The sequence below is a fragment of the Thamnophis sirtalis genome, unplaced genomic scaffold, assembly GCF_051295495.1.
Source record: "Thamnophis sirtalis isolate CommonGarterSnake01/CBP01778 unplaced genomic scaffold, rThaSir2_p1.2 scaffold_14, whole genome shotgun sequence".
Lineage (NCBI taxonomy): Eukaryota > Metazoa > Chordata > Lepidosauria > Squamata > Natricidae > Thamnophis > Thamnophis sirtalis.
Window position 1 is genome coordinate 24,367,564 of NW_028261394.1, and position 22,277 is coordinate 24,389,840.

The 22,277-nt window shown below is 50.5% G+C and overlaps 2 protein-coding genes across 4 annotated transcripts; one reads left to right on the plus strand and one right to left on the minus strand.

Annotated features, from left to right (window-relative positions):
• The first annotated feature begins 2,201 nt into the window (after positions 1 to 2,201).
• On the plus strand, positions 2,202 to 6,309 carry ZNF319 (zinc finger protein 319). Of its 3 annotated transcripts, XM_014064695.2 has the most exons (4): positions 2,202 to 2,359; positions 3,134 to 3,223; positions 3,724 to 3,816; positions 3,951 to 6,309. In XM_014064695.2, the coding sequence occupies exons 3-4, from the start codon at positions 3,782 to 3,784 to the stop codon at positions 5,695 to 5,697; spliced, it is 1,782 nt and encodes a 593-aa protein (XP_013920170.2). In that variant the 5' UTR covers positions 2,202 to 2,359; positions 3,134 to 3,223; positions 3,724 to 3,781; the 3' UTR covers positions 5,698 to 6,309. The 3 variants fall into 3 exon arrangements, with proteins under 3 accessions (XP_013920170.2, XP_013920168.2, XP_013920169.2); XM_014064693.2 differs by lacking the exon at positions 3,134 to 3,223; XM_014064694.2 differs by lacking the exon at positions 2,202 to 2,359 and having other exon boundaries at positions 3,080 to 3,223.
• A 5,168-nt stretch (positions 6,310 to 11,477) lies between these two features.
• SPMIP8 (sperm microtubule inner protein 8) lies at positions 11,478 to 16,184 on the minus strand. The gene is made up of 7 exons (XM_087728542.1): positions 15,881 to 16,184; positions 15,443 to 15,504; positions 14,955 to 15,129; positions 14,139 to 14,200; positions 12,534 to 12,598; positions 12,396 to 12,428; positions 11,478 to 11,788 (listed from the first exon to the last, which is right to left on the minus strand). The coding sequence occupies exons 1-7, from the start codon at positions 16,101 to 16,103 to the stop codon at positions 11,758 to 11,760; spliced, it is 651 nt and encodes a 216-aa protein (XP_087584668.1). The 5' UTR covers positions 16,104 to 16,184; the 3' UTR covers positions 11,478 to 11,757.
• Between the last annotated feature and the right edge of the window lie 6,093 nt (positions 16,185 to 22,277).

The following is a 22,277-nucleotide window of genomic DNA, read 5'->3' on the forward strand; positions in this document are numbered from 1 at the left end:
TGCTGTCTAACCCACATTTCTCTACACTATCTAGTAGTAGGTCCCTGATGGTGAACCTATGGCACGTGTGCCCACAGGTGGCATGGCAGCCCTTGGCTCTGTGTGCGCATGTGCACGCTGGCCAACTGGTTTTTGGCCTCCCGGAGGGCCAAGGAAGGCCATTTTCATCATCCTCAGGCTTCAGGAAAGCCTCAGGAGCCTAGAGATGGCAAAAAATAGGCCTAGCGGCCCAACTAGAAGTTTGGAAACAAACTTCCGGTTGGACCATTGGGCCGTTTTTCGCCCTCCCCAGGCTCCGGAGGCTTTCCTGAAGCTTGGGGAGGGCAAAAAACAGGCCCAATGGCCCAACCGGAAGTTCAGGAATGAACTTCCTTTTTCGCCTTCCCCATCACCATAGAAGTAGGTTATGGTCTACTTTGTCAAATGCCTTATTGAAATCCAAGTAAATTATATCAACAGCATTCTTCTGGTCCACTAGTTTTGCCACTTTGTCAAAGAATGCAATGAGATTAGTCTGGCATGATCTGTTTTTGACAAACCCATGTTGTCTTTTGGTTATTACTTTATTTTCTTTTAGGTGTTCACTGATTTGTTGCTTCATTATCTTTTCCAGAATCTTCCCTGGTATTGAGGTCAGGCTGATAGGTCTGTAGTTCCTGGATCTGTTTTCCCCCCTCCTTTTTTGAATATGGGAACTACATCAGCTCTTTTCTAGTCCTCTGGCAGTTGCCTGGTGCTCCAGGATCTTTGAAAGATATAGTTCAGTGATTCTGAGATCACATCTGCCAATTACTTCAGAACCTTGGGGTGTAATCCATCTGGTCCTGGTGATTTGAATTCGACTAGGGTAGATAAGTGCTCACTTACCATTTTCTTCCCTATTCCTAATCTGTTTTTTTTGTGGGGCTGTTTTTGGTAGGTTGGACTGTTTTTTCCCTTTGTGTAAAGACAGATGCAGAAAATGAGTTAAGTAGTTCTGCTTTCTCCCTGTTGCTTGTCACCTTCCTGCCACTTTCTCCCAGCAATGGACCAATTGTTTCCTTGACTTTTTTCTTGTTTTTAACATATTGGAAGAAGCCTTTTTTGTTAGTTTTTTACTTTTGTCACAAGCCTTTGTTCGTTGTGAGCCTTAGCTTTCCTCACTTCATCTTTGCAGGCTCAGGCTATTTGCTGCTATTCTGCCTTATTTATGTGCGCCTCTTTCTACTTGTCCTTTTTGTCATTCAGTTTGTCAGAGAGTTCTTTATGCACCCATGCTGGTTTCTTTTGAGAGCTGTTATTGCTCTTCTTCATTGGTATTGTGGAGTGGAGAAGCGGTTGGGCAAGATTGCAGGCGGTTGCTTTCTATGAAATCTTTAGTCTCAGGAAGTCCAAAGTCCTGTTCAACTTCCAGGATCACTATCAAAGTCTTGCCTCTATGGCAAGGGCTTCACCAGTCACATTTATTAGACCACAGGGGCAACCGGCACGCAGGGCCATAATGGGCTGCTTTAGTTTTGATCTAGCAGGTTTCATGGGCTCAGGCATTGGGCTTTATAAATCGGAGGTCAAAGCTCAGCATCCTGTAAAAGCCCCATTAAATGAGCATTATTCAGATTATAATTTAGTTCAATGCATAAACTCCAGATTTTCCTGTGGGCACTTTAAACTCCCAGAAACTTTGGGGAAAATAAATGAGTTAGGTTGTCAGGCTTGCCTAAGGGCTAAGCTCTTCAACCCTTTTTTAAAAATAAAGGATGTACATGAGGGGACAAAAGTTGTGGTAATAGGAATCCCAGATGACACAAAATTCAGGTGGGGGTGGGGGTTGCTAACCCCTCAGATTAGGCTGTAAAAAGATATTTATTGGTTCTCGTTTCATAAGGTGTAGTTTCAAAACGCCCATTTGCACTTGGGCGAGACAAAAACAGAAGCCTGTGTGCAGGGCTGGGCTTGGGGGCTTGGAGGGTGGGCGAGGGCCTCTGCGAACAACCAGGCAATCCTGCCAGCCCTGGCAGAAGCGCCGCGGCTTCAAAGAGGAGCTATTTGGCGGTTGGCACAACGGGCCGGCCAACTCCTCGGCCCCTTTCCTTGGGACCCTCCGCGGGGCAGCGGGAGGGAGGAGGGTCCCTTCCTTGCCAAGCCGAGCGGCAGGGCGGGAGGACCCACCACCAGGGGCGCCAGCTAGCCCTCCGCAGTTCCCCCTCGCGTCCGCAACGGCTGCTCCTGCGGTCCGGCGGAGAGCAGCGCCGATTCCGCGGCTCTTCTCCGGCGCCGCCCCTTCCTCTAGGTGCCTCCTCGCTCAGCCAGCCAGCCGGCCTCCACGGCCCGCCCGCCCGCTACGCGAGCCCGGGGATCGTAGCGGCGCGCCAGGCCCCAGGTAGGCAGGAGGGCGGCGCCGGGGGGCCTTGGGCGAGCCAGGCCGCTGCGGGGCCGAGCGAGAGGGCTCCGCGCTCCGTCTGCCGGGCCTGGCTCGCCCGGGAAGCCCGCAGGCCTCTCCCGCCCTCCGAAGCTTCCGGCCGCCGCCCCACCGCTCCTCTTGGTCACCCGGTTGGGCTTCCCCGGATCAGCCGGGAGTGCCGGCCGGCCGAGCAAAGCTGCGACAGAGGAAGCGCGGAGCAGGAGCGCCCAGGGCGGCCTTGCGTGGAAGGGTAGCCGGGGGGCCTGGCAGCCACCAGCCCGATGGGGCCCTTCTGCCCCTGCGCCTCCGCCCCCAAGTGCCTCTCCCGAGGGCAGCGGCGCCGGCGGAAAGGCGGCCCCGAAGCCCGGCTGCGGCTTTCGTGCTTCCCTTCCCCGCCTTCGGAGGAGCGGAAAGAGGCGGCGGCTCTGCGGAGTTTGGGGACGATCGGCGCTTTCGGGCCGAGGATGCGGGTGGCGTTTGTGCCGCTCCCCAAAAGCAGCCCCGGTTGGGAGAAGCGCCAGGCCAGGCTGACTGCCCGTCGGATGCTTGGCGACCTTTGCGGGGACTTTGGGCTTTGTGCCCATCCTCGGCGGGACTTGCCTGCGGGACCCCCGGACTCCGCCGCTGCTGCCGGGCTGCCTCAATGGGGAGAGGCGTCAGGAGGACCAGGGGAGGGCGGCCTTTGTGCTCCGGGCTGCGCTAGGCGGACGCCCTGCTGAGACCTCGTCTCCTCCTCTCTCTCCCTCCCCCCAGGCAGAAAGGGCGCCCGAGGAGTGAGAGTGGGGAGGAGATCCCCCAGAGCAGCCCTGGAGCCTAAAGCTGGGAGAAAACATCGGAAGCCAGGTGAACATTCTTCGGCAACCTGTGGCTTCCTTTGAAAGAAAGGCTCCTTTGAGTTCCCTTCTCTTTCCATCAGCGGTCCTTGCAGGGAGTATTTGTCTGGTTGTAATGTAGCCCACCAGCAACTGAGCAAACTCTCCTTTCCAGGCTTGTGATCACAGATCCTCACTTCCAATCTTCCTAACTTCAAAAAAAGAGCTCCCTGCAGTGATAGGCAGCGTCCTTGCTGTTGCCCATGTCACTTCTTGCTTTCAAAATGGAGTAAATAGCAGTGAAGAAAGCTGTTTCAATTCAGGGACTCTGGTGGGGGAGGCAGATCTTGAAATATGACCTTGGCTGGCAAATTTCTCTTGCTGATTCTGATCCCCCGTTTTCAATTCTATGTTTCGTGTGAAGGAACCTTGTTTTGGAGAGCTCCTGCACCCTGATCCCAACCTGAAATCGGCTTCTGCTGGAAAGGCAGTTGCCAGTGATTCTTACTAGCCTATTCTCTTTCTTTGCAGGCTCCTTCAGAGGCGTTCTGGAAGGACAAGGCGCTGGGACCTCAAGGTGACCACCGGGATGTCTGGCCTGCTTTGGTCTGATGTGTCTCAAAGGTAGCTGGCCCCTCCTCCGAGGACTCACACGACCACTCTAGTGATCGTTCTCTAGGAATAGCTTTCCTTGATTGCTCTGCCTCACTTGAGCCGCAAAACCGCTTATTGTGGAACCCCCCTCTTTTTCTCCCCAGCATGTCAGAAACCTGGTCACAGCAGCCGCCACCCCCCCAGCAGGCCCCGCATCACGTGGCCACAGCCACCCTTCCAGAGCACCCCATCCCGCCCAGTGCGGTGACCGAGAACCCTTTGGGCTGTGCCGTCTATGGTATCCTCCTGCAGCCGGAGCCCAGCGGGTTGCAGCACCCATCCATCTCCGCCAGTGGTGGAGGGGAGGCCTCTCCCAAATGTGGGATTTGTGGGCATGACCTGTCTCACCTCTCCAACCCCCAGGAGCACCAGTGCCTACAAGGCGGCCACGACCGTTCCTTCCAGTGCACTCAGTGCATGAAGATTTTTCATCAGGCTACGGACCTTCTGGAGCACCAGTGCCTGCAGGTGGAACAGAAGCCCTTCGTCTGTGGTGTCTGCAAGATGGGCTTCTCCCTGCTCACCTCGCTGGCCCAACACCACAGTGTCCATAATGGCAACACGGCCGTCAAGTGCTCCATCTGTGAAAAGACCTACAAGGCAGCCGCGGCGGCAGTGGCAGCTCCCGAGGAACCTGCCCCGCCACAGCAGCCGGCGGCCCTCAACCGGACCCCCGCGGAGAAGCCGTATAGCTGCTCCATCTGCCAGAAGCCCTTCAAGCACCTCTCGGAGCTGTCGCGCCACGAGCGAGTGCACACCGGGGAGAAGCCCTACAAATGCAGCCTGTGCGACAAGAGCTTCAGCCAGTCCTCACACCTGGTGCACCACAAGCGCACCCACAGTGCTGAACGGCCCTACAAGTGCACCGTGTGCGAGAAGGCCTTTAAGCACCGCTCCCACTTGGTGCGCCACATGTATGCCCACTCGGGCGAGGCCCACCTCTTCCGCTGCAACGTCTGCGAGTTGCACTTCAAGGAGTCCTCGGAGCTGCTGCAGCACCCCTGCACGCCCAGCGGCGAGCGGCCCTTCCGCTGTGCGGCTTGCCACAAGGCCTTCCGGCGGCCCTCGGACCTCCGGCAGCACGAGCGCACCCACAGCACGGAGCGCCCCTTTCAGTGCGATCTTTGCCAGATGAGCTTCAAGCAACAGTATGCGCTCATGCGTCACCGCCGCACTCACAAGGCTGTGGCCCCTGCCCCGTCTTCGGAGCAGGAGGCTGCTCCGCTGCCTTTCAAGTGCTCCCTGTGCGAGAAAGGCTTTGTGCAGCCAGCCCACCTCCTTTACCACCAACACGTCCACGGCATTGAGAATCTCTTCAAGTGCAACGCCTGCCAGAAGGGCTTCAGCCAGTCCTCCGAGCTGCTGCGCCACCGCTGCGTGCAGAGTGCCGAGCGGCCTTTCAAATGCACGGCCTGCAGCAAGGCCTACAAGCGCGCCTCCGCCTTGCAGAAGCACCAGCTGGCTTCGCACTGTGCCGAGAAGCCCCTCCGCTGCACCCTGTGCGAACGGCGCTTCTTCTCCTCCTCCGAGTTTGTTCAGCACCGCTGTGACCCTGCCCGCGAACGGCCCCTGAAGTGCCCAGACTGCCAGAAGCGCTTCAAATATGCCTCTGACCTGCAGCGCCACCGGCGTGTCCACACGGGAGAAAAGCCGTACAAGTGCCCCTCCTGCGAGAAGGCCTTCAAGCAGCGGGAGCACTTGAACAAGCACCACGGGGTCCACACCCGAGAGCAGCACTATAAGTGCATGTGGTGCGGCGAGCGCTTCCTGGACCTGGGTCTGCTGCAGGAGCACAGCGCACAGCATACCTCCACAGAAGGCACTTACACGGTGGCTCCCTGCCTGCCCTGAGCAGGTCCTCTGCCAAGCACAGCCCCCGGGCCCTTCTAGAGCTGGTCCCGGCCTGCCCGGAGAAAGCCCGTCCATGGGCAAACCTGACAAAGCAAAGTAAGCCACAGGAGCGAAGGGGCCGTGTGTGGCTTTGGAAAGACTGGCTCTTGAAGCCTGCCGGGCTCTGGCATCCCCCGGCCATGACTCCGCTGTTTGCGAACGATGGAGCAGGACTCTGAGAGCGGCTGAGAAGGGGCCGAGAAGAAGGGCTCGGGAGGCAGGCAGGCCAGGCTCTAAGGCCTCCTCTTACTCATTGCCATGGTTTCTCCATGCAGAGGCTGCAGGCGGCAGCCCTGAGATGTCGTGTTGGCTTCAGTAGTCCACAACCATCGGAACTGAATTCCCTCCACTCCAGCCCCTGGGAATGCCGCAGGAAGGGCCTGGAGAAGAACTCAATTTATCTATTTAAACGTATTATAAAGCTAGAGCAGACACCCCCAACTCCCCAGCCCCTCCCCCTCCCTTGTGGTATAAATAGTTAGGCTTCTCTGTGTAACCTCTGAGAAATGTAAACATTCAAGACAAGCAACTGAAGAGCTCAGACAGAAAACATTAAAACTGCACTGATCTGTCCTGGAACTCTTTATCTTTTGGGATCCAGGGGTGAAAAGGGGGGCCTTGCCAGTCAGATGAACCAGATTTGAGATAGTTGAGCTTCTGCACATACCTTCCTCGGGGACCGGTGTGTGTGTGTGTATGTGTGTGTATACATGTGTATGAGGCATGTAGAACCACTTACTGCATTAAATTAGAAGATTGCTGCAGTGAACTGGCAGTGGGGTCAGTATAAAAAAGCAAGTGATGCTATCTTTTGGGGGGGGGAAGGGGGCTAAGAGGGCTCTCTATCCCAGATCCCTTTGGGTGGGTCATATTTGAAGGAGGAACAGGGTGTAACCCGTTTGGGGTGGGGATGGGAACCGAGCAAGGAGAGCTGCTGACTTCTCCTTGGGGGTCCTGGGCCTTTTCATGGCATCCCAGCAGCACAGAGGGAGCTTTGGGGGGATTTTCCTTCTGGGAACCACTTTTTTTAACAACTATGTAGCTCAGCTGGAGGTCAGTTTTACAGTCTTGCAAAAGCTGCGCCCAACGGCGTTTCTGGTCATTTGAATCTTTCTTTGTCCCTGCGGGGGGGGGGGGGGGTTGGGGGGAAGGCTCCAGCCTCATTTCTTGGGCGGGGGAGGGGAGGGGATGACCTCAAAGGCTTTGCCCAGAGCCTGTAAGATGGAAGCTGGCCCCTCCCTTTCCTGAGAGCCAAGAGGGCCTCCGCTTTGGTGGCTTTTCTCCCCCCCCCCCCCCGTCTTCTTTGTAGGCTTCCTTTCTGCAGGCTCCATTGTCAGTTTCCCATCCTCTCCCGAAACCCTTCCTCTTCTGCCTATTCTCCACCTCTCTTGCCCCAGCCCCATTTTGTCTGTGCTGCACCTTCCTTCTTGCTTCAGCCTTCCTTCAGCTCAATTCTGAATGTTTTTGGGGACACCTGGATCTCCCTGTGAGAGTCAGGCTGATTGGGCTGAGGAGAGCTCCTGGCCCCTCGTTCTTTGCTGCCTTTGTTCCCGGGACTGGAGAGGCTCATCTCTGGTATAAAGCAGGGCTGGTCTCTCTCTCTCAAGGGAAACGGCCTGTGAGCCCTGCAGATTGGACGCTTCCTTTGGTCGCAGCAGACAGAATCCTCCTTTCTGGCAACAGCATTCCATTTGGGGGAGGAAGCTGTATTTTCACTCCTAGCATTCTGAAAGCAACAGGCAGCCTGGGTCTCATGGGAGCTGGAAATCCCAAGCCAAAAGGCCGGTGGAGTTCTCTGTCTTCGGAGTGAGAGTTCCTGAGGAGACCTGCCTGCATGGGCAACCATAAGCAAGCATGGAGCCCAATCCAAGCCTTATCCACGGGGTTCCTGCTTGCAGGATGCCCTCTGGCACTTCGAGCAAGACTTCAGCCTTACGAGCTTGCTCCTCTGCTTAAATCCTTGCTTGGGGCCTTTTAGTGTGCATTGAACAATAGTGTATATAAAATATGTATGTATACACACACACACATATATATACACGCAAGCACACACACAATAGACAGTATATATCTATGCACACTATAATCTATTATATTTTATATTGTTCGCTGCACACTGAGAGGTCTGAAGCAAGGATTTAAGCAGAGGAGCAACCAGGGGCTCATAACGCCTAAGTGTTGCATAGTGAACCACAGAAAATCCAATGAAAATTACATGTTACAGAAGGGAGGAGTTTTGATGGGAAACAATCCATGACCTTCCACTCAACCAGAGTTTAAGGCTGACCTTCCACCCTGTGTCTAGCAAACGGGTTTCCATGGTCAGCCAAGGGTCCTCGGCTTGGCCTTCCACCTGGGGACAGGTTCTCCCCTGCTGGTGCCCTCCCGGGCAGAATCCCAACACTCTGTGGAGGAGACAGGGCGACATTCCTGCAGCTTTTGGGAAGAGTTCCTACCCTGTCCCTTGCCAGGGGTCCGTATGACTATGGCTGGGAGGGGCACTTTCCTTTTGAGATCACAGGAATCGCTAAGAAAGAGATTTCTCAGTTCATCACTATAAACACAAAGGTAACAAATCATCCCATAAAAATGAATTTGGCTTACTTAAATTTATTTTCTATGGCTGCCCATCTCAAGTGAGTGGGTGATGAACAAAATTAAAATCAATTAAAAGTAGTCCCAAACGAATATAAAAATTAAAATATGTAGCGGCTGAGGTGTCAAAGGGGCTCCTTCGGACAACTGGGGTCCCATGTCCAGATACAAAACAAAGTTCTTGGTGCTTTGCTTTTCTATTGTTAAAATATGCCTTGTTGGGTTCTAAACAAAATTTGGGAGGGAAATACACTTGTACTGTATCCAGGGCAGATTTCCCAATATATTCAATTTTTTAAAAAAATAAATGTGCTCTTTTGCCAAGAGCTCAGAATTCCCTCATTCTATTTATCCGTTGCAACATCCTTTAGGTCGGGCGTGAGAAATTTATCCAAGAATGTATCCATAGGCTAGGTTTTAAACTGGGCTCCTGTGGACAAGTTCAGTGCAAATGATAAGCACCAGAATGGGGAGTTGGGTGGGCAAAATGGCAGCACTTTTGAAAGCATCATCTCAAGAACAGCATACATGTAATGACACCATTGTTGCAGAACAAGGCAGCTTCTGTCAACAAGAAAGGTATCTTTTCCTGGATTTTAATTCTACTGATCCCTAAAGAGTTCAGGTAGCACATCTGTTCCCCCCCTTTTTTTCATTTTCACAGTTGGGGAGTAAGATTGTGTCTCCCATGGGAGGGGGCTTGGCCCAAACTGATGCCAAGACCAACATTTGGTTGCTTGCAGAAGGCACACATGGCATTCATGGAGACCCAGAAGCCTGGTGTTCCCGCAGTACCCAAAATGGTGCTAGTTTGAGGTCAGATGGAGGCTATCAATACAATCCCAAGGTTGGATTATGCATAGTAGCCTCGGGTGGATATTTGTGCAATCAAGAAAGAAGCCAGGAATAGAAGATTAAAAACCTGGTAGACCCCAGTGTTACCTTAGACGACACACTTAAAACAATTTGAAATACAAAGTCAGTGCCTGGAAGGCTACTATTCTGCAGGAAGCCTTCTAACCACCATTGGTGTCTCTCCCCAGGATCTGCCTTGCCCCAGGCAGGGCTGTGTATTCTGGGAGTGGGAATGAGCCACTAGGGTAACATTCATTATTGAATGTCAGCTGCTGAGTCCTAATGGGTTGTTGGAAGCCAAGTCAATGGTAACACTGCCGAGGGTGGACAGTTGAGATTGCACCAACAGCTTTCCTACAACAATAGATGCATTCAAGGGTGGACCAATTTCTTCCCGAATTCTAACAAGACACATCAGAGAAATCGGGTAGGCTGTGTGGGGGTGCTGAGACAAGAGCCTCAAGTGCAGAGGGAGGAGGGGCTCACTGGCAAGGCCAAGCACCTTCACATCCAGGTTGATGGCTAAAACTGTCACTTGGGGCTTTGAGAGCAGCTGGTGTTGGCACAGCCGGGAGGAGCCAAAATAGCTGCTTGTTGAGGGCACCTGTAGGACAGAGGAAGTCCCAGGATAGGCCAAAGGGCTGCAGAGCATCCTTTGAGCCTTGCTGAAAGTTTTGGTTCAGGGGTGGAGTTACTCTGTCCTGGCTCGTTCTGGTTCTCAATCCTAAGAGTGACCACGTTGCCCTCCAGATATGGTACTGCCAGCAGCTCTACCAACACGGCCAGCAGCCCTACATGCCAACTGCAAGATGAGTCATGCTGGGAATTACTCTCCAGAGGCGGCTCTTTGCAGAATAGGCTAAACTGGGTTATATGGAAACCGACATTCATTTGCAGCTGCTGCTTGCCTTGGAACATGGATGCCTGACCCTCTGGCAAGGAGATGGACACATGCCATCCTCTGCCTGCCTTTCCTTGCTCCCCTCCCGAGATGGGATTCTCTCCTTCCGTTGGTACAAGCCATGCCAAGCAGGAGGACTATCCTTTTGAAGGCTTTGGTGGCACTGCCCCAAGCCTTGATATTTAGGGCCATTTCCTTTTGGGCTGGGGGAAGAGTCTGGCACCCCCCCCCCGACCCCATGCTGTCCCTTCTCACATCTTTTAGGATGTGGGTGGGGCTCTGAAGACTTCCCCCTCCCTCCCACAGAAAGCAAGAAAGGTGACCAGGAGAGTGGGGGGTGGGGGAAACAGCGTGGGTGCGAAGGAAGGTCTCTCTGACCTGGGCACAGGAAGGAAGAAATGGCTCCAACCCTCTCTTGACTTTGCTTGTGATAAGGTGGGGCAGGGGGAAACTTGGGCAGGCTGTCCAGGCAGATGTGCCTGGGGCTCCCGCCACGTTTCTTGATTTTGCCCACCTCCACAAGGAGACCCTGATATGCTTCAGTTGGTCAGAGTTTCTCTCCATCAATTTCCGTTGGCTCCTGGGCTGGAAAGCAGCACCTCCAAAAGCAAAACTCTGGTGAATCTATTGGGAAAGGACCCGGAAGCCCCTGGTTTGCCCCCATCTAGAAATGCATGGCTAGAACTGTAGCCCATCAGCTGCAGATGGATTCAAGGTTCACCCCTTCTCTGAGTACAGGCAGTTCTTGAGTTACGGCCCAACTGGGACCAGAATTTCTGTTGCTAAGCAAGGTGACTGTTAAGTGAGTTGTACCCAATTTAACCTTTTTTGCTCGCATTGCTAAGTGAAACATTGCAGTTGTTAAGTGGCTCACGAGGTCATTAAGTGAATTCACCTTCCTCTATTGACTTGGCTTGTCAAAAGCCAGCCGGGAAGCTCTCAGAGTGTGATCACGTAGCCTCAGAATGCTACAACGGAAATAAATACACGCTAGTTGCCAAGTGCCTGAATTTTGATCACGTGACCCTGGGGATGCTGCAACGGTTGTGAGTGCAAGGACCAGTCACGAGCAACTGTTGTCAGTGCTCAGTCATATCTTTGAACAGTCGCTCAACTAAAGCGCGTAAGATAAGGACCACCTGGAAACTGTTGAGGGTCTTGCATGGATGCAGCTGATGGCCTCACCATTTTCACTGGGTCTGCATCCGCTGAGCAGGTTCCCATTCCTGGGTCACTCTGGGACACACACACACACACACACACACACACACACACACTTAACACAGAGAGCTGGTTTGGCTTTGTGACAGAAATGCCTCAGTGAGCTCTAGTGGGAACAAGGACTTCTCGGTCCCCCAATTTTCCATGTGGTGAAAGAAAGATGCCGGCATTTATAGGCTGGTCGGATCCTAGTTTGTTTTGGGAGGTGCTTTCATGCATCACACCTGGGGGGAGAGGAAGGGCGGGAGAAACCACCCGGAGGCCTCCCCTCTTGGCCTGCATCCTTGAAAGTGAAAGCACAAGGCTGAGAACATGATTTGCCTGCCTGGGAGCTGCCTTCCTCGGCCACGTCTCCTCTTAAGGCAGCTCATAGGTTTTATTGCTTCTGGGTGTTGAAAAGCTGGGCAAAGGCTCAGGCCGGGCCTCAGGCCTCATCAGGGACCAGCTCCTTAGTGCCAGGGCTCAAGGTAGTGAGAGCGGCTGAAAGGAAGAAGGACACGTGTTTCTTCCATGTCTGTCAGGGCTTCCCCATGGATCCCTCCCTGGGCTGGAGACGGCATTGGCTACTCTGGGATCTCTGCAGAAGAGATCTGCCCGAGTCCGAGAGAGGAATGATTGGGAGCAGGAGCTTCTCCACGTGGGAACCATCGAGTGAGATTCTCCATGGCAGGCGGCCTCCTGGGAACGGCCTATTCCTTTGAAGGGCCTGGAGGATGAGATTTCTCCACAGCAGCCCAGCCTGCAACCCTGACGTTTTTTGGGACTCTCCTGCCATCATATGCTGTGGACGTTCCATCACGGAAGGCTTTGAAGAAGAGACTGGACAGTCCCTTGTCTGAAATGGAATAGGGTCTCCTGCTTGAGGACCTCCAAGGTCACTTCCAGCTGGCTGGACCTTCTGCTCTTCAAAAGAGCCTTTTGCGAAATTGTTACCTCCTCCCACATAGTCTGATCCTCTCGGGTTTCACATTGCAAATAGTTTTGCCCTCAGCTAGCAAAACTCTTGCAAGTCTCTGGGGCTGTGGAGAGAGCAGAGTCCCCCCCTCCCCCCGCGTGCTTCTTTTGGTTCCCCCGAAGAGTCCGGTACCTGTGGGCAGTTCCAAAGCTCCTGTAGGTGTTCCTGTAGCCAAAGAGCAGAACACGGCGTGAGTTGCTGGGGAGTCGTAAAGGGGGCAGGGTAGGGGGATGAGTCCCAGGCAAGGGGCAGTGCAGGGGCGATACTTACACGGTGTTGTAAGGAAGAGGCTTCGGTCCGTATCGATCCAGGCTGGGATTCTGGTTCAGGCAATACTAGCATGGAAAAAATGGAAGAAGGTGCCTTATGTCAGGGATGGCTAATCTTTTCCGGACTAAGTGCCCGTGCATGCCCAAATGCAATGCGCAAATGTGCCTACCCCTGCGTGGCCCCCGCATGCACCCTACCACCCGCGCATGAGTGGGTGGCTTCCCACATGCGCCCTCTTGTGCATGCACACGCGGCCCCACCTGCATATGCCCCACCCTTCACGCATGCGCGGCAGAGACCCGAACACCAGCTGGCTGGCAGGAGATGCATGTGCATGCGTGGCAGAGATGAACGGGGGTGATGGCTCGTATGCCACAGGTTTGCCATCAGGGCCTTATGTAAAACTAAGGGTGCCTATGCTTCTCCTCCCTCCTCCCCCTTTCTGTGAATCCCCCCCCTCTTCCTGCTGTCAGGCAGGGGCCCAGGCCCTCCTTGCACCTGCTCTTCACCCGCCGCAGACGGTGGGGGGGAGCAGTTGTAGGGCTCTCCTGTGCGGGGGGGGGGTGTCTTGCAGGGCAGCTGAGCAGGCAAGTTTGGCCATCAGCTTCAGGTTAGGACTTGGGACTCTCCCTTGTCAAATAACAGGGAGCCTTCTCAGCTGTGGGAGCCCTGAGTTTCTCAGAGATTGTGGACACACTGGAGCCCCTGAATGTTGTAACAGACGCAGAAGGAATTAAACCAGTGTTTCTCAATCTTGGTGACTTTAAGTCCTGTGGACTTCAATTCCCAGAATTCCCCAGGAATTGAATCCACAGGACTTAAAGTCACCAAGGTTGAGAAACACTGAATTAAACCATCATTGATGTGGTTTCGCTTTCACTTAGGACATGGTACAAATTGTGCTGAGAACCCAGGACTCAGCTGTTCTTGGGCAAGTGTGTGTGTACTTTTTCATTAAAAAAAAAACCCTTTTGTTTGCCTCCAAGGTCTGCAGGGGGCAAAACAGTAAACTTACCAGAACAGTTTTTCTGCCCCCAAATTTTAGTAGATGTATTTTAATAGCTGCATTAAGTTATGTTTAGTTGCATTTAGCTGTATTTAGTTATGTTTTGAGCAGGGACTTCTCATTTAAAGAGTTTTTTTAAAATGTGTGAACTATTGTACTTTTCTGCCACAAATTAATAGTATAATCTCAATCTATTCTGATAGAGAATAGCTTGAAAAATGTAAACTTAATTTAAAAAAATAAAAATATCCAATGAAAACATTAGGATTTAAATGTTGGAGTCATGTCCACATTGTGGTCTTGGCAATTCTTTGGCTAACAGAACTCTTTCCTGGCCAACAAAACAAACGGACACTAGAGGAAAGAACTGCACTGCTATCACCACCTTTCTTAAGGAGTTGAGGATCCAATAGTTGGATTGAAAACCAAAACTCCTTTTTCCAGAGTTCCCCCAAAGCCCCTTGTGACAACCCCTTCATCACAATCAAGTTGGATTCTCCTGCCAGAGGTGCCCTTTGCTCTTTAAAAAATGTCTTTTGAGCAACCCCCACTCCGAACAAGATTGCCTTCCCCCACCCCAAGGAAAACTCCTGGCTTACCCTCCAGGTTTGAGTGACATCTGGTTTTAAGTACCTGACGGCATAACAGCTGAAGCCAAGAACTGAGAAAGATGAAAAAGGGGAGGAGAGGAGAGGAAAAAGGAAAGGAAAGGAAAAAGACCAATATAAGGAGAATATTTGTAGCTCAGGGTTGAAATGAGGAGTCCCTGGTACTCTCTGAGCTTGGTTGGTTGGTTGCAGACGTTTCATTAGGCAAACTAGGTAACAGCATCAGTGCTAATGGTTGGCAGTGTTGGCACACATGACTCAGGCAAGTAACCGAAAGGTTCCCCCTTGGTGGGAGAATCTGGGCTCAGCCCAGCTACGCTCAGTAGGGCAGGGTCCTCCCTCTGCCAGGCGCCCATTACTCAGGAGTAGGTCTGGCTCCACAGCAGGATTGCAGTTGCCAGCTAGAGTCCCCTCGAGGACCCACCCACACTTGCTCCGCTGCTCCTGAAGGAGAAGAGTTTTTTGGGGGGATCGCACTACTGGGGCAGGAGATGAACAGAGCCGGGTATGAGGGCATGGGGGGCATGAGGAGGAGGGGGGGAGAAAGGGGCACTTTAAGGCCGGCTCTTCCATCTGCCCCCAAAGGAGCCCCCCCCTTGAGCCCCAGAGGGCCGGGGGCGCAGGCAAGCCCGAGAAAGAGCCGGGGGGGGGGTCCGGGCAGAAGTTGGCACCCTGGAGCCCGGTGCGTACCGCCCGCAGCATTGCCGAGCGTGCACTCGGCGTCCCCGCGGAAGGTCCCGGGCAGCTCAGCCGCCCCACCAGGCTGCGCCGAGCCTCCCCGCAGCGAAGGGCGCCCGCCCGCCCTACCTTTGCCGCCGAGGCTGGGCAGCGCCAACTCGCCGGCGGCGGAGACGAAGCGGGACCAGTCCTGCATGGCGCGCGTGTAGCTGGGCCACTCCTCCTGGTTGGTGCTGGGCGGCAGCGGAGCCAGCTTCCCCGCGCGGTACCGCCCGCCCAGCGACCGCCGCAGCTCCAACATGCCCTGGGGGGAGAGGAGGGGGGGAAGCGGGGCGGCTGCAGCGGAGCTGGCGGGCGGCCCTTCGGGGTGCCGGGAAGGGGAAGCCCCGCGCTGCGTCCGCCCGCCCCCTCCGTCGGCGCGGGACTTCCCCCGGCAGGTGGCGGCCTCGGGCTGCCCGGCTGCCCTGGAAGAGCCGCGCGGGCGCAACTGCTCCGTCCATCCGCCGACGGGAGAGCGGATCTTTCCCACAGAGCGACTGAACTGCCGGGCGGGACCGGCTTCTCCCCCGCCCCGCGAAGCCCCGGGACCCCCGACCCGCCGGGTAGTGATGACTCACCTTGGAGGGGAGGGGGCTGCTGGGCACTCCAGCCAAGGTGAAGGTCGCCCTTTGGAAATCCTCTGCGGAAGACACGGAGCAGAGAAGTGGCGGGTTCGGGCTCCGAGAAGCGCTACGGAACCGCGGCTGCGTCCCAAGAGGGACCCTTTTAGGCCTGGCAGATTTAGAGAAGAAATCCCCCCACAAAAAAAACACAAGAGGGGGGATCAAACTAAACTTTTAAGATTTGCCCCTCCTCCTTAGAAGAAGGTCACGTAAAGCATTTTGGAGACCTGGTCTAGTTGATGTGCCGGAGCCCAAGTTCTGCCTGGGGTCTTGGAATGACACCCCCTTCCCCCCACCCCATTGCTACCCTTGGGATTGCATTGCACAAAGAGGAGCAACTCAGAGGGGCCCTTCCTGCCCAGCTGCTCCCAGACATTTCCCTCCGGCTGATACCTTTGCAGCACATGGTGCTGGTCCTGGAATGCTGGTCGGTGAGCCTGTTGGCCATGGAGTCCATGTCCATGCGCCTCAGTGTTGGCAGGCAGGGGTGATAGAGGTCATCCTTCACACCAGCTAACATGGTCTTCTTGGGCTCCAGCGGAATGAGGACGGCGGGGGCTGCATAGAGGGGGCTGGTATCTGGAGGCCAGGGGACCAAGTCCAGAGCTTGGGCCATTGCTGCAAATTCGGCCAGCCCAAGAAAGAAGAGGAGAGTTACGTTTCTGATGTCCGTCAGGCCATTCCTTCTCCATGTGATTGCCACATCACTTAGGACGATCCGATGTAAATGTCCAAGGAACATTATCCTTACAGCCCCATTCTCTGGAAACTCAGCCAGGCCCAGTGGCCCCCTCCCCTTCCCCAGCTTCCCTGACATAGTTGGGAATCTGGTAGGGCGCCAGTCCTCACTACCACACTTGGTGGGCAGATAGCTGAGGACAAAATGCCCTCTGCTCCTGCGGCAGGACCAGGACCATCTCATGACTCGGGAGACCAGGCGCTCACTGCAGCCAACTTCCAGGCACCAAGACATGCTGGAACTCCCATGGCTTCGTTAGCTGGGAATCACTCTCATGTCTGGACAGGATCAGGTGAAAAAGCTACTAATGCTCAAGCTGCCTTTAGAGAAAATGCTAAGCCATGATTTAAGATAGTCATGTAAACCAAAACAAGAGCCTCAGCTTCTTTCCTCTCTCTTCTGCTGTGCACCAGAGATCATAAATAAATCATAAACTAGAATAGAAAATAGAATTAAAATGACTGTGGCAAAAGAAAGCAAAGGCAGGAGCAATAGTGATGGGTGCCTTGAGTACAATCCCAAAACAACTGGAGTCAGCATTGACAAGTTCATCATCAGTCAATTGCAAAAGGCAATTGACATCCTGCGATAATATCTGTAACATCCACATCTGCCTATTCCAGGTCCTTGACAAATACAGTCTAAACATCTGGCTGAGTTTATGAACAGCAGCAGCAGCTGCAATGATGATGATGATGATGATAATAACAACAACAATAACAATAACAACAACTCCGCCGTTGCCAGTCCCAAGCCCAGATGAGAAAGGAGGATAGTTGAGGTCAGGTTGGCAACCTGGCCCCATTAAAAAAAAACCCGCCAACCCATACAATATGGTGAAAGAAATGAATAAAAATTCTATACCGCAACGGTCGTCGCGCGGGTTAACAAGGGCCGTGGTGGATGTTGGGGTTCCTGGACATCGGTCAACAAGTGGGCTACAAGTGGACCAGCCAACAAAATGACAGAAATATAGTGCAGATGAAAACTGTGCCATAATGGCCTGTTACTACAACTCAGAGCCAGAAAAAAGAGGTTATTTAAAGCGAATGTATGAATTATGGAAACAACAATATCCAGATTCAAATGTTAGTGAACAACGACTAGCAGATCAAAGGCGATTTATTATACGGAATAAAGTGTTTAGTGAAGTTGAACTTGAGAAAATTCAGGCAAATTGCAAAACCAAAAAAACAATATCACAAGTGGAAATAACTGATATTCAAGACACAACTAAAGACATTATAATAAAACTCCCAGAAGAAGCTCTCGGGGAGGAAATAACACCACCACCACTAGAACCAGTTATCATTGAACCAACTGATGAACTAACTCAAAAACAAAAAGAATTGAAGGATAAGATCATGGAGCATTTTCTGCTTAATGAGGAAAGGCAACGTTTACCATCACTAAAAATTGTGCCTAAGAAAATTTTGGCCCCTATCATGAAAATGGTTAATGCAGTGTTTTCAACAATTGAATCAGGATCCATCTTGGAAACGAACCAGTTAATGTACAGCGCAGCTGTAATAGTCACTAATGAACTAGGCATTAAAATCAAAGTACCTAGTCACACAACAGAAAAAGCATCAAAGCCAAAGTGGAAAATCCGATTAGAACAAAAAGTCAAAAAATTAAGGGCAGATGCTAGTAACTTAAAGAACATGCATGAGCAACGGCTTAAAAACAACAAAATCATAGATCGGCTAATCAGAAGATATAGATTGGATACAAGAAACATCAATGAAGCTGTAGCGATTGTAAAACAGCAGATAACAGCAACAGCTAGAAAAATTGAAAGATATGAGGTACGAATCATCCATTATAAACAAAATCAACAATTTCAATCAGACCAACGGCGTTTTTATCAAAGTCTTAATGTGAATGGTGACACCAAAAGTGAAAAACCAGAAAAGCAGGCCACAGTTGAATTCTGGAAAGAATTGTGGGAAAATGCAAACGATTACAATAAGGAAGCAAAGTGGATACATGACTTTGAGAAAAGCATTGGCAACAAACAAATGCAAGTATTAGAAATAACAACTGAGATGGTCAAAAATCGAGTAAAAAAGGTAAAGAATTGGACATCACCTGGAAAGGACCAATTACATGGTTTCTGGTTCAAATATCTGACCAGTTTACATGCAATATTGGCCAGGCAACTGAATGAAATTTTACAAAAGGGCCAAATTGATGAATGGTTAACAACTGGAAAAACATACTTGATTCAGAAAGATGCAACTAAAGGAACAACACCTGAAAACTACAGACTAATAACATGCTTGCCAACAACCTTCAAATTACTCACAGGCATTATTGCAGATAACATGATGGATTATTTGGAAACAAACAACATCTTGCCAGTAGAACAAAAAGGCAACAAAAGAAGGAGCAGGGGCACAAAGGATCAGCTCCTAATTGATAAAATGATATTAGAAAATTGTAAGAACAGAAAAACGAACTTGAATATGGTCTGGATTGATTACAAAAAGGCATTTGACTCACTGCCACATAGTTGGATCATAAAATGCTTAGAAACAACTGGCATTAGCAAAAATATTACATCCTTTACTGAAAAGGCGATGAAACAATGGAGAACTGAGTTGGCAGTAGGGAATGAGAGCTACGGAATGGTTAATATCAAGCGAGGAATTTTCCAGGGCGATTCACTTTCACCTCTTCTCTTCATCATCGCAATGATCCCACTATCAGTAATCTTTTAAAAAAAATGAAATTAGGCTACCAAACAGCCAAAGAAGCTGAAAAAATTTCGCATTTACTATATATTGATGATTTGAAACTATGGAAAGTCAGAAATAGAAATCCAATCATTGACAAATACAGTCCGAGTATTCAGCACCGATATTTCAATGCAGTTTGGCATGGAAAAATGCGCCACTGTATCCATAAAAAGAGGCAAAATCACTGCATGTCAGGGAATTGAAATGCCCAATGGCCAACTAATTAAATGCAACGAAAATGAAGCCTACAAATACTTAGGCATTCTGCAGTTGGATAATATCAAGCATGGAGAAGTAAAAACTATTATCAGGCGAGAGTACACCAACAGAGTTAGGAAAATTTTGAAATCTAAATTGAATGGTGGAAATACAATCAAGGCCATAAATATCTGGGCAATACCAGTTATAAGATACACAGCTGGTATAGTTAACTGGACACAAGCTGATTTGGACATTTTGGACTGAAAAACCAGGAAACTAATGACAATGCACTACAGTTTACATCCACGTGGTGATACTGATAGACTATATCTGCCCCGAAAATCAGGAGGCAGAGGATTATTACAAGTGAAGCAAACAATTGAAGAAGAAAAACATGCACTGGCTGATTATTTAAAAGAAAGTCAAGAACATCTATTAATCGAAGTAAAGAACAAAAAACTACTGAAGGCCCAACAGACAAAACAAGAATACAGAAAAGATGTGATAAAATCAAGAATGGAGAGTTGGCAGAACAAAGCACTGCATGGCCAATTTCTGGAAAAAATAAAAGATAAAGTGGACAGTGAACAAACTTGGTTATGGTTAACAACAGGTACATTAATGAAAGAAACAGAGTCACTAATCCTGGCTGCGCAAGAACAAGCTATCTGCACAAATGCCATTAAGGCCAAAATTGAAAAATCCTCTGATGATGCCAAATGCAGACTTTGCAAAGAAGCTGATGAAACTGTTGATCACATACTCAGCTGCTGTAAAAAAATCGCGCAGACTGATTATAAATTGCGGCACAATTCAGTAGCACAAATGATCCATTGGAATTTGTGCAAAAATTATAATATTAAAACAGCAACAAACTGGTGGGAACATCAGCCTGAAAAAGTCACTGAAAATCAGATGGTCAAGATCTTGTGGGATTTCCATATACAAACCGACAAAATACTGGCGCATAATACACCAGACATCACACTGGTTGAGAAAAATAAGGTCACAATCATAGACATCGCAATACCAGGTGATAGCAGGGTCGCCGAGAAGGAACATGAAAAAATCGCAGGACACCAGGACTTAAAAATCGAAATTCAACGACTATGGCACAAACCAGCAGTGGTAATTCCAGTGGTAATTGGCACACTGGGTGCTATTCCAAAAGCACTGGAATTACATTTAAAACAGTTAAAAATTGACAAAATCACCATCAGTCAAATGCAAAAAGCCGCACTGCTTGGATCTGCACGCATATTACGAAAATACGTTACGACGTCCTAGGCCCCTGGGTGGGGCCCGACTAGTAACCAATGCCAAATCCGGTGAAACAACTGGCCGCTGTGATACAATTGCATAATAATAATGATAATGATAATAATGGTATAATGTAAAGAGAATTGCTTTCAATATATTGTTGCTATTATTGACATTTAGAATGATCCCTTCTCTTCCCCGGTCTTCCTTTTTCCATTGGCAGGAAGCTGCTTACCCAAATCTTTTGACAGTCACTGCACAGCGTAAAGGAGAGCAAGAAGGACCAGCAGGTCAGACAGTTAGGAAGAAGTTAGAAAGAGAGGGGTGCTCTGGGGGGCCTGATGCCTTGGGGTAGCAATGCCAGTCAGGCTCCTCTCCAGGTGTGGGTCCAACTTGTGGAGAAGAAGGGGAGTTCTGTAGTGTCCCTCAAGCCCTCACATGCTGGGTGCCAGGTCTACCTTCTGGACCCTGCCCCCTCACTCTCCATAGCAACCTCAGGGAGCCAGGAATTGTTGGTCAAGAGGGCCAGGTCGCTAGGCAACCTCAGCTAGGTCACTTCAGCCCCGAGTCCCTACCCAGCACTCACAGGAGGCACTGAGCTAAGCTCCCTCCCAGCAGCATTTAAATGTCACGTTCAGATGTTTTCCAAAGTTTCCACATTGTGTTGTTTATAACAACTATAATAACTAAAAGGAAAAAAGAAAGTGAAGTTCTGGAAATAAGGAACATGAAGACAGGGTGGGAAGGGATTCTGGGTGGCTAAACAATGATTGGTCTCCATTATTCCAGTTTGGTCTAGTAGTGGTTAACACAACAGGCTGGAAGGCAGAAAACCATGCGTTCTAGCCCCACTTTAGCCATGAAAGCTGTCTGGATGACTTTGGGCCAGTCCCTCTCTCAGCCAACCGAACATACGGGGTTGTTGTTATGGGGAAAATAGGAGGAGGAAAGTGTGTTGGATATGTTCTTCACCTTGAGTTATCTGTGAAAACAATAAAGGCAGAATATAAATTAAATAAAAAATGACACAAGACTAAGCTTTAAGAACAATGCATACAAAGCCAGAATTGAGAGGACAGCAACAGCTCTGTAAGGAAGTTGAAGAAAACAGTGGACCACCTACCTTAATTAGCTACTGCAAGAAGATCACACAGTCTGACTACAAACAGCGGCATGATAAAGTAGCAACAATGCTGCACTGGAAGATCTGCAAGAAATATCATGGGCCTGCAAGCAAGAACTGGTGGGGCCATAAAATAGAGAAAGTAATAGAAAATTAAGAAGTTAAAGTGCACTAGGACTTTAGAATTCAACCAGATGGGTACCTGTCACAAAACACGCCAGACTTAGCAATTGTTGATAAGAAAGACAAAAAACTCTGGATGGTGGATCTGGCAATACCTGAAGAGAAGAGAAGGATACCTGGTAAAGATGACAAAATAGAAAGATCTGCAAATAAAAATGGAATGACTTTGGTAAAAGAAAGGAAAGTTTGTACTAGTAGTCATAGGCGCCTTGGTTGCAATCCCAAAACAACTGGAGCACAATTTGAACACCATCAGCATTGACAAATTCACCATCAGTGAATTGCAAAAGGTGGCTTTATTCAGAACAGCTCAGATTCTGTGACGATACCTCTAACACCATAAAACATCCACACCTCACTTTCTCAGGTCCTTGGGAAGGACTCAATAGGTGTGTGTGTGGAGGGGGGGGGGAGTCAATTTTTAAACATGCTCTGAAATGACAAATATACTAAAAATAGAGTTAAAGTATTAGCTTTTTAATAAAGGTGATGTTAGCATTTTAGCATGACCACCATGCTTCCGTTTGAAGTTCAGGAAACCTA

Bases quoted from the DNA above. Each gene is read 5' to 3' on its own strand.
- ZNF319 (XM_014064695.2), top strand. From the start codon at position 3,782: ATGTCTGGCCTGCTTTGGTCTGATGTGTCTCAAAG. The intron at 3,817-3,950 runs GTAGCTGGCCCC...TTTTCTCCCCAG, and splicing joins TGGTCTGATGTGTCTCAAAG to CATGTCAGAAACCTGGTCAC.
- SPMIP8 (XM_087728542.1), bottom strand. From the start codon at position 16,103: ATGGCCCAAGCTCTGGACTTGGTCCCCTGGCCTCCAGATACCAGCCCC. The intron at 14,201-14,954 runs GTAGGGCGGGCG...CATCTTTCTCAG, and splicing joins GCCCAGCCTCGGCGGCAAAG to TTCTTGGCTTCAGCTGTTAT. The intron at 11,789-12,395 runs GTACCGGACTCT...TCTTCCTTTCAG, and splicing joins AGCTTTGGAACTGCCCACAG to CCGCTCTCACTACCTTGAGC.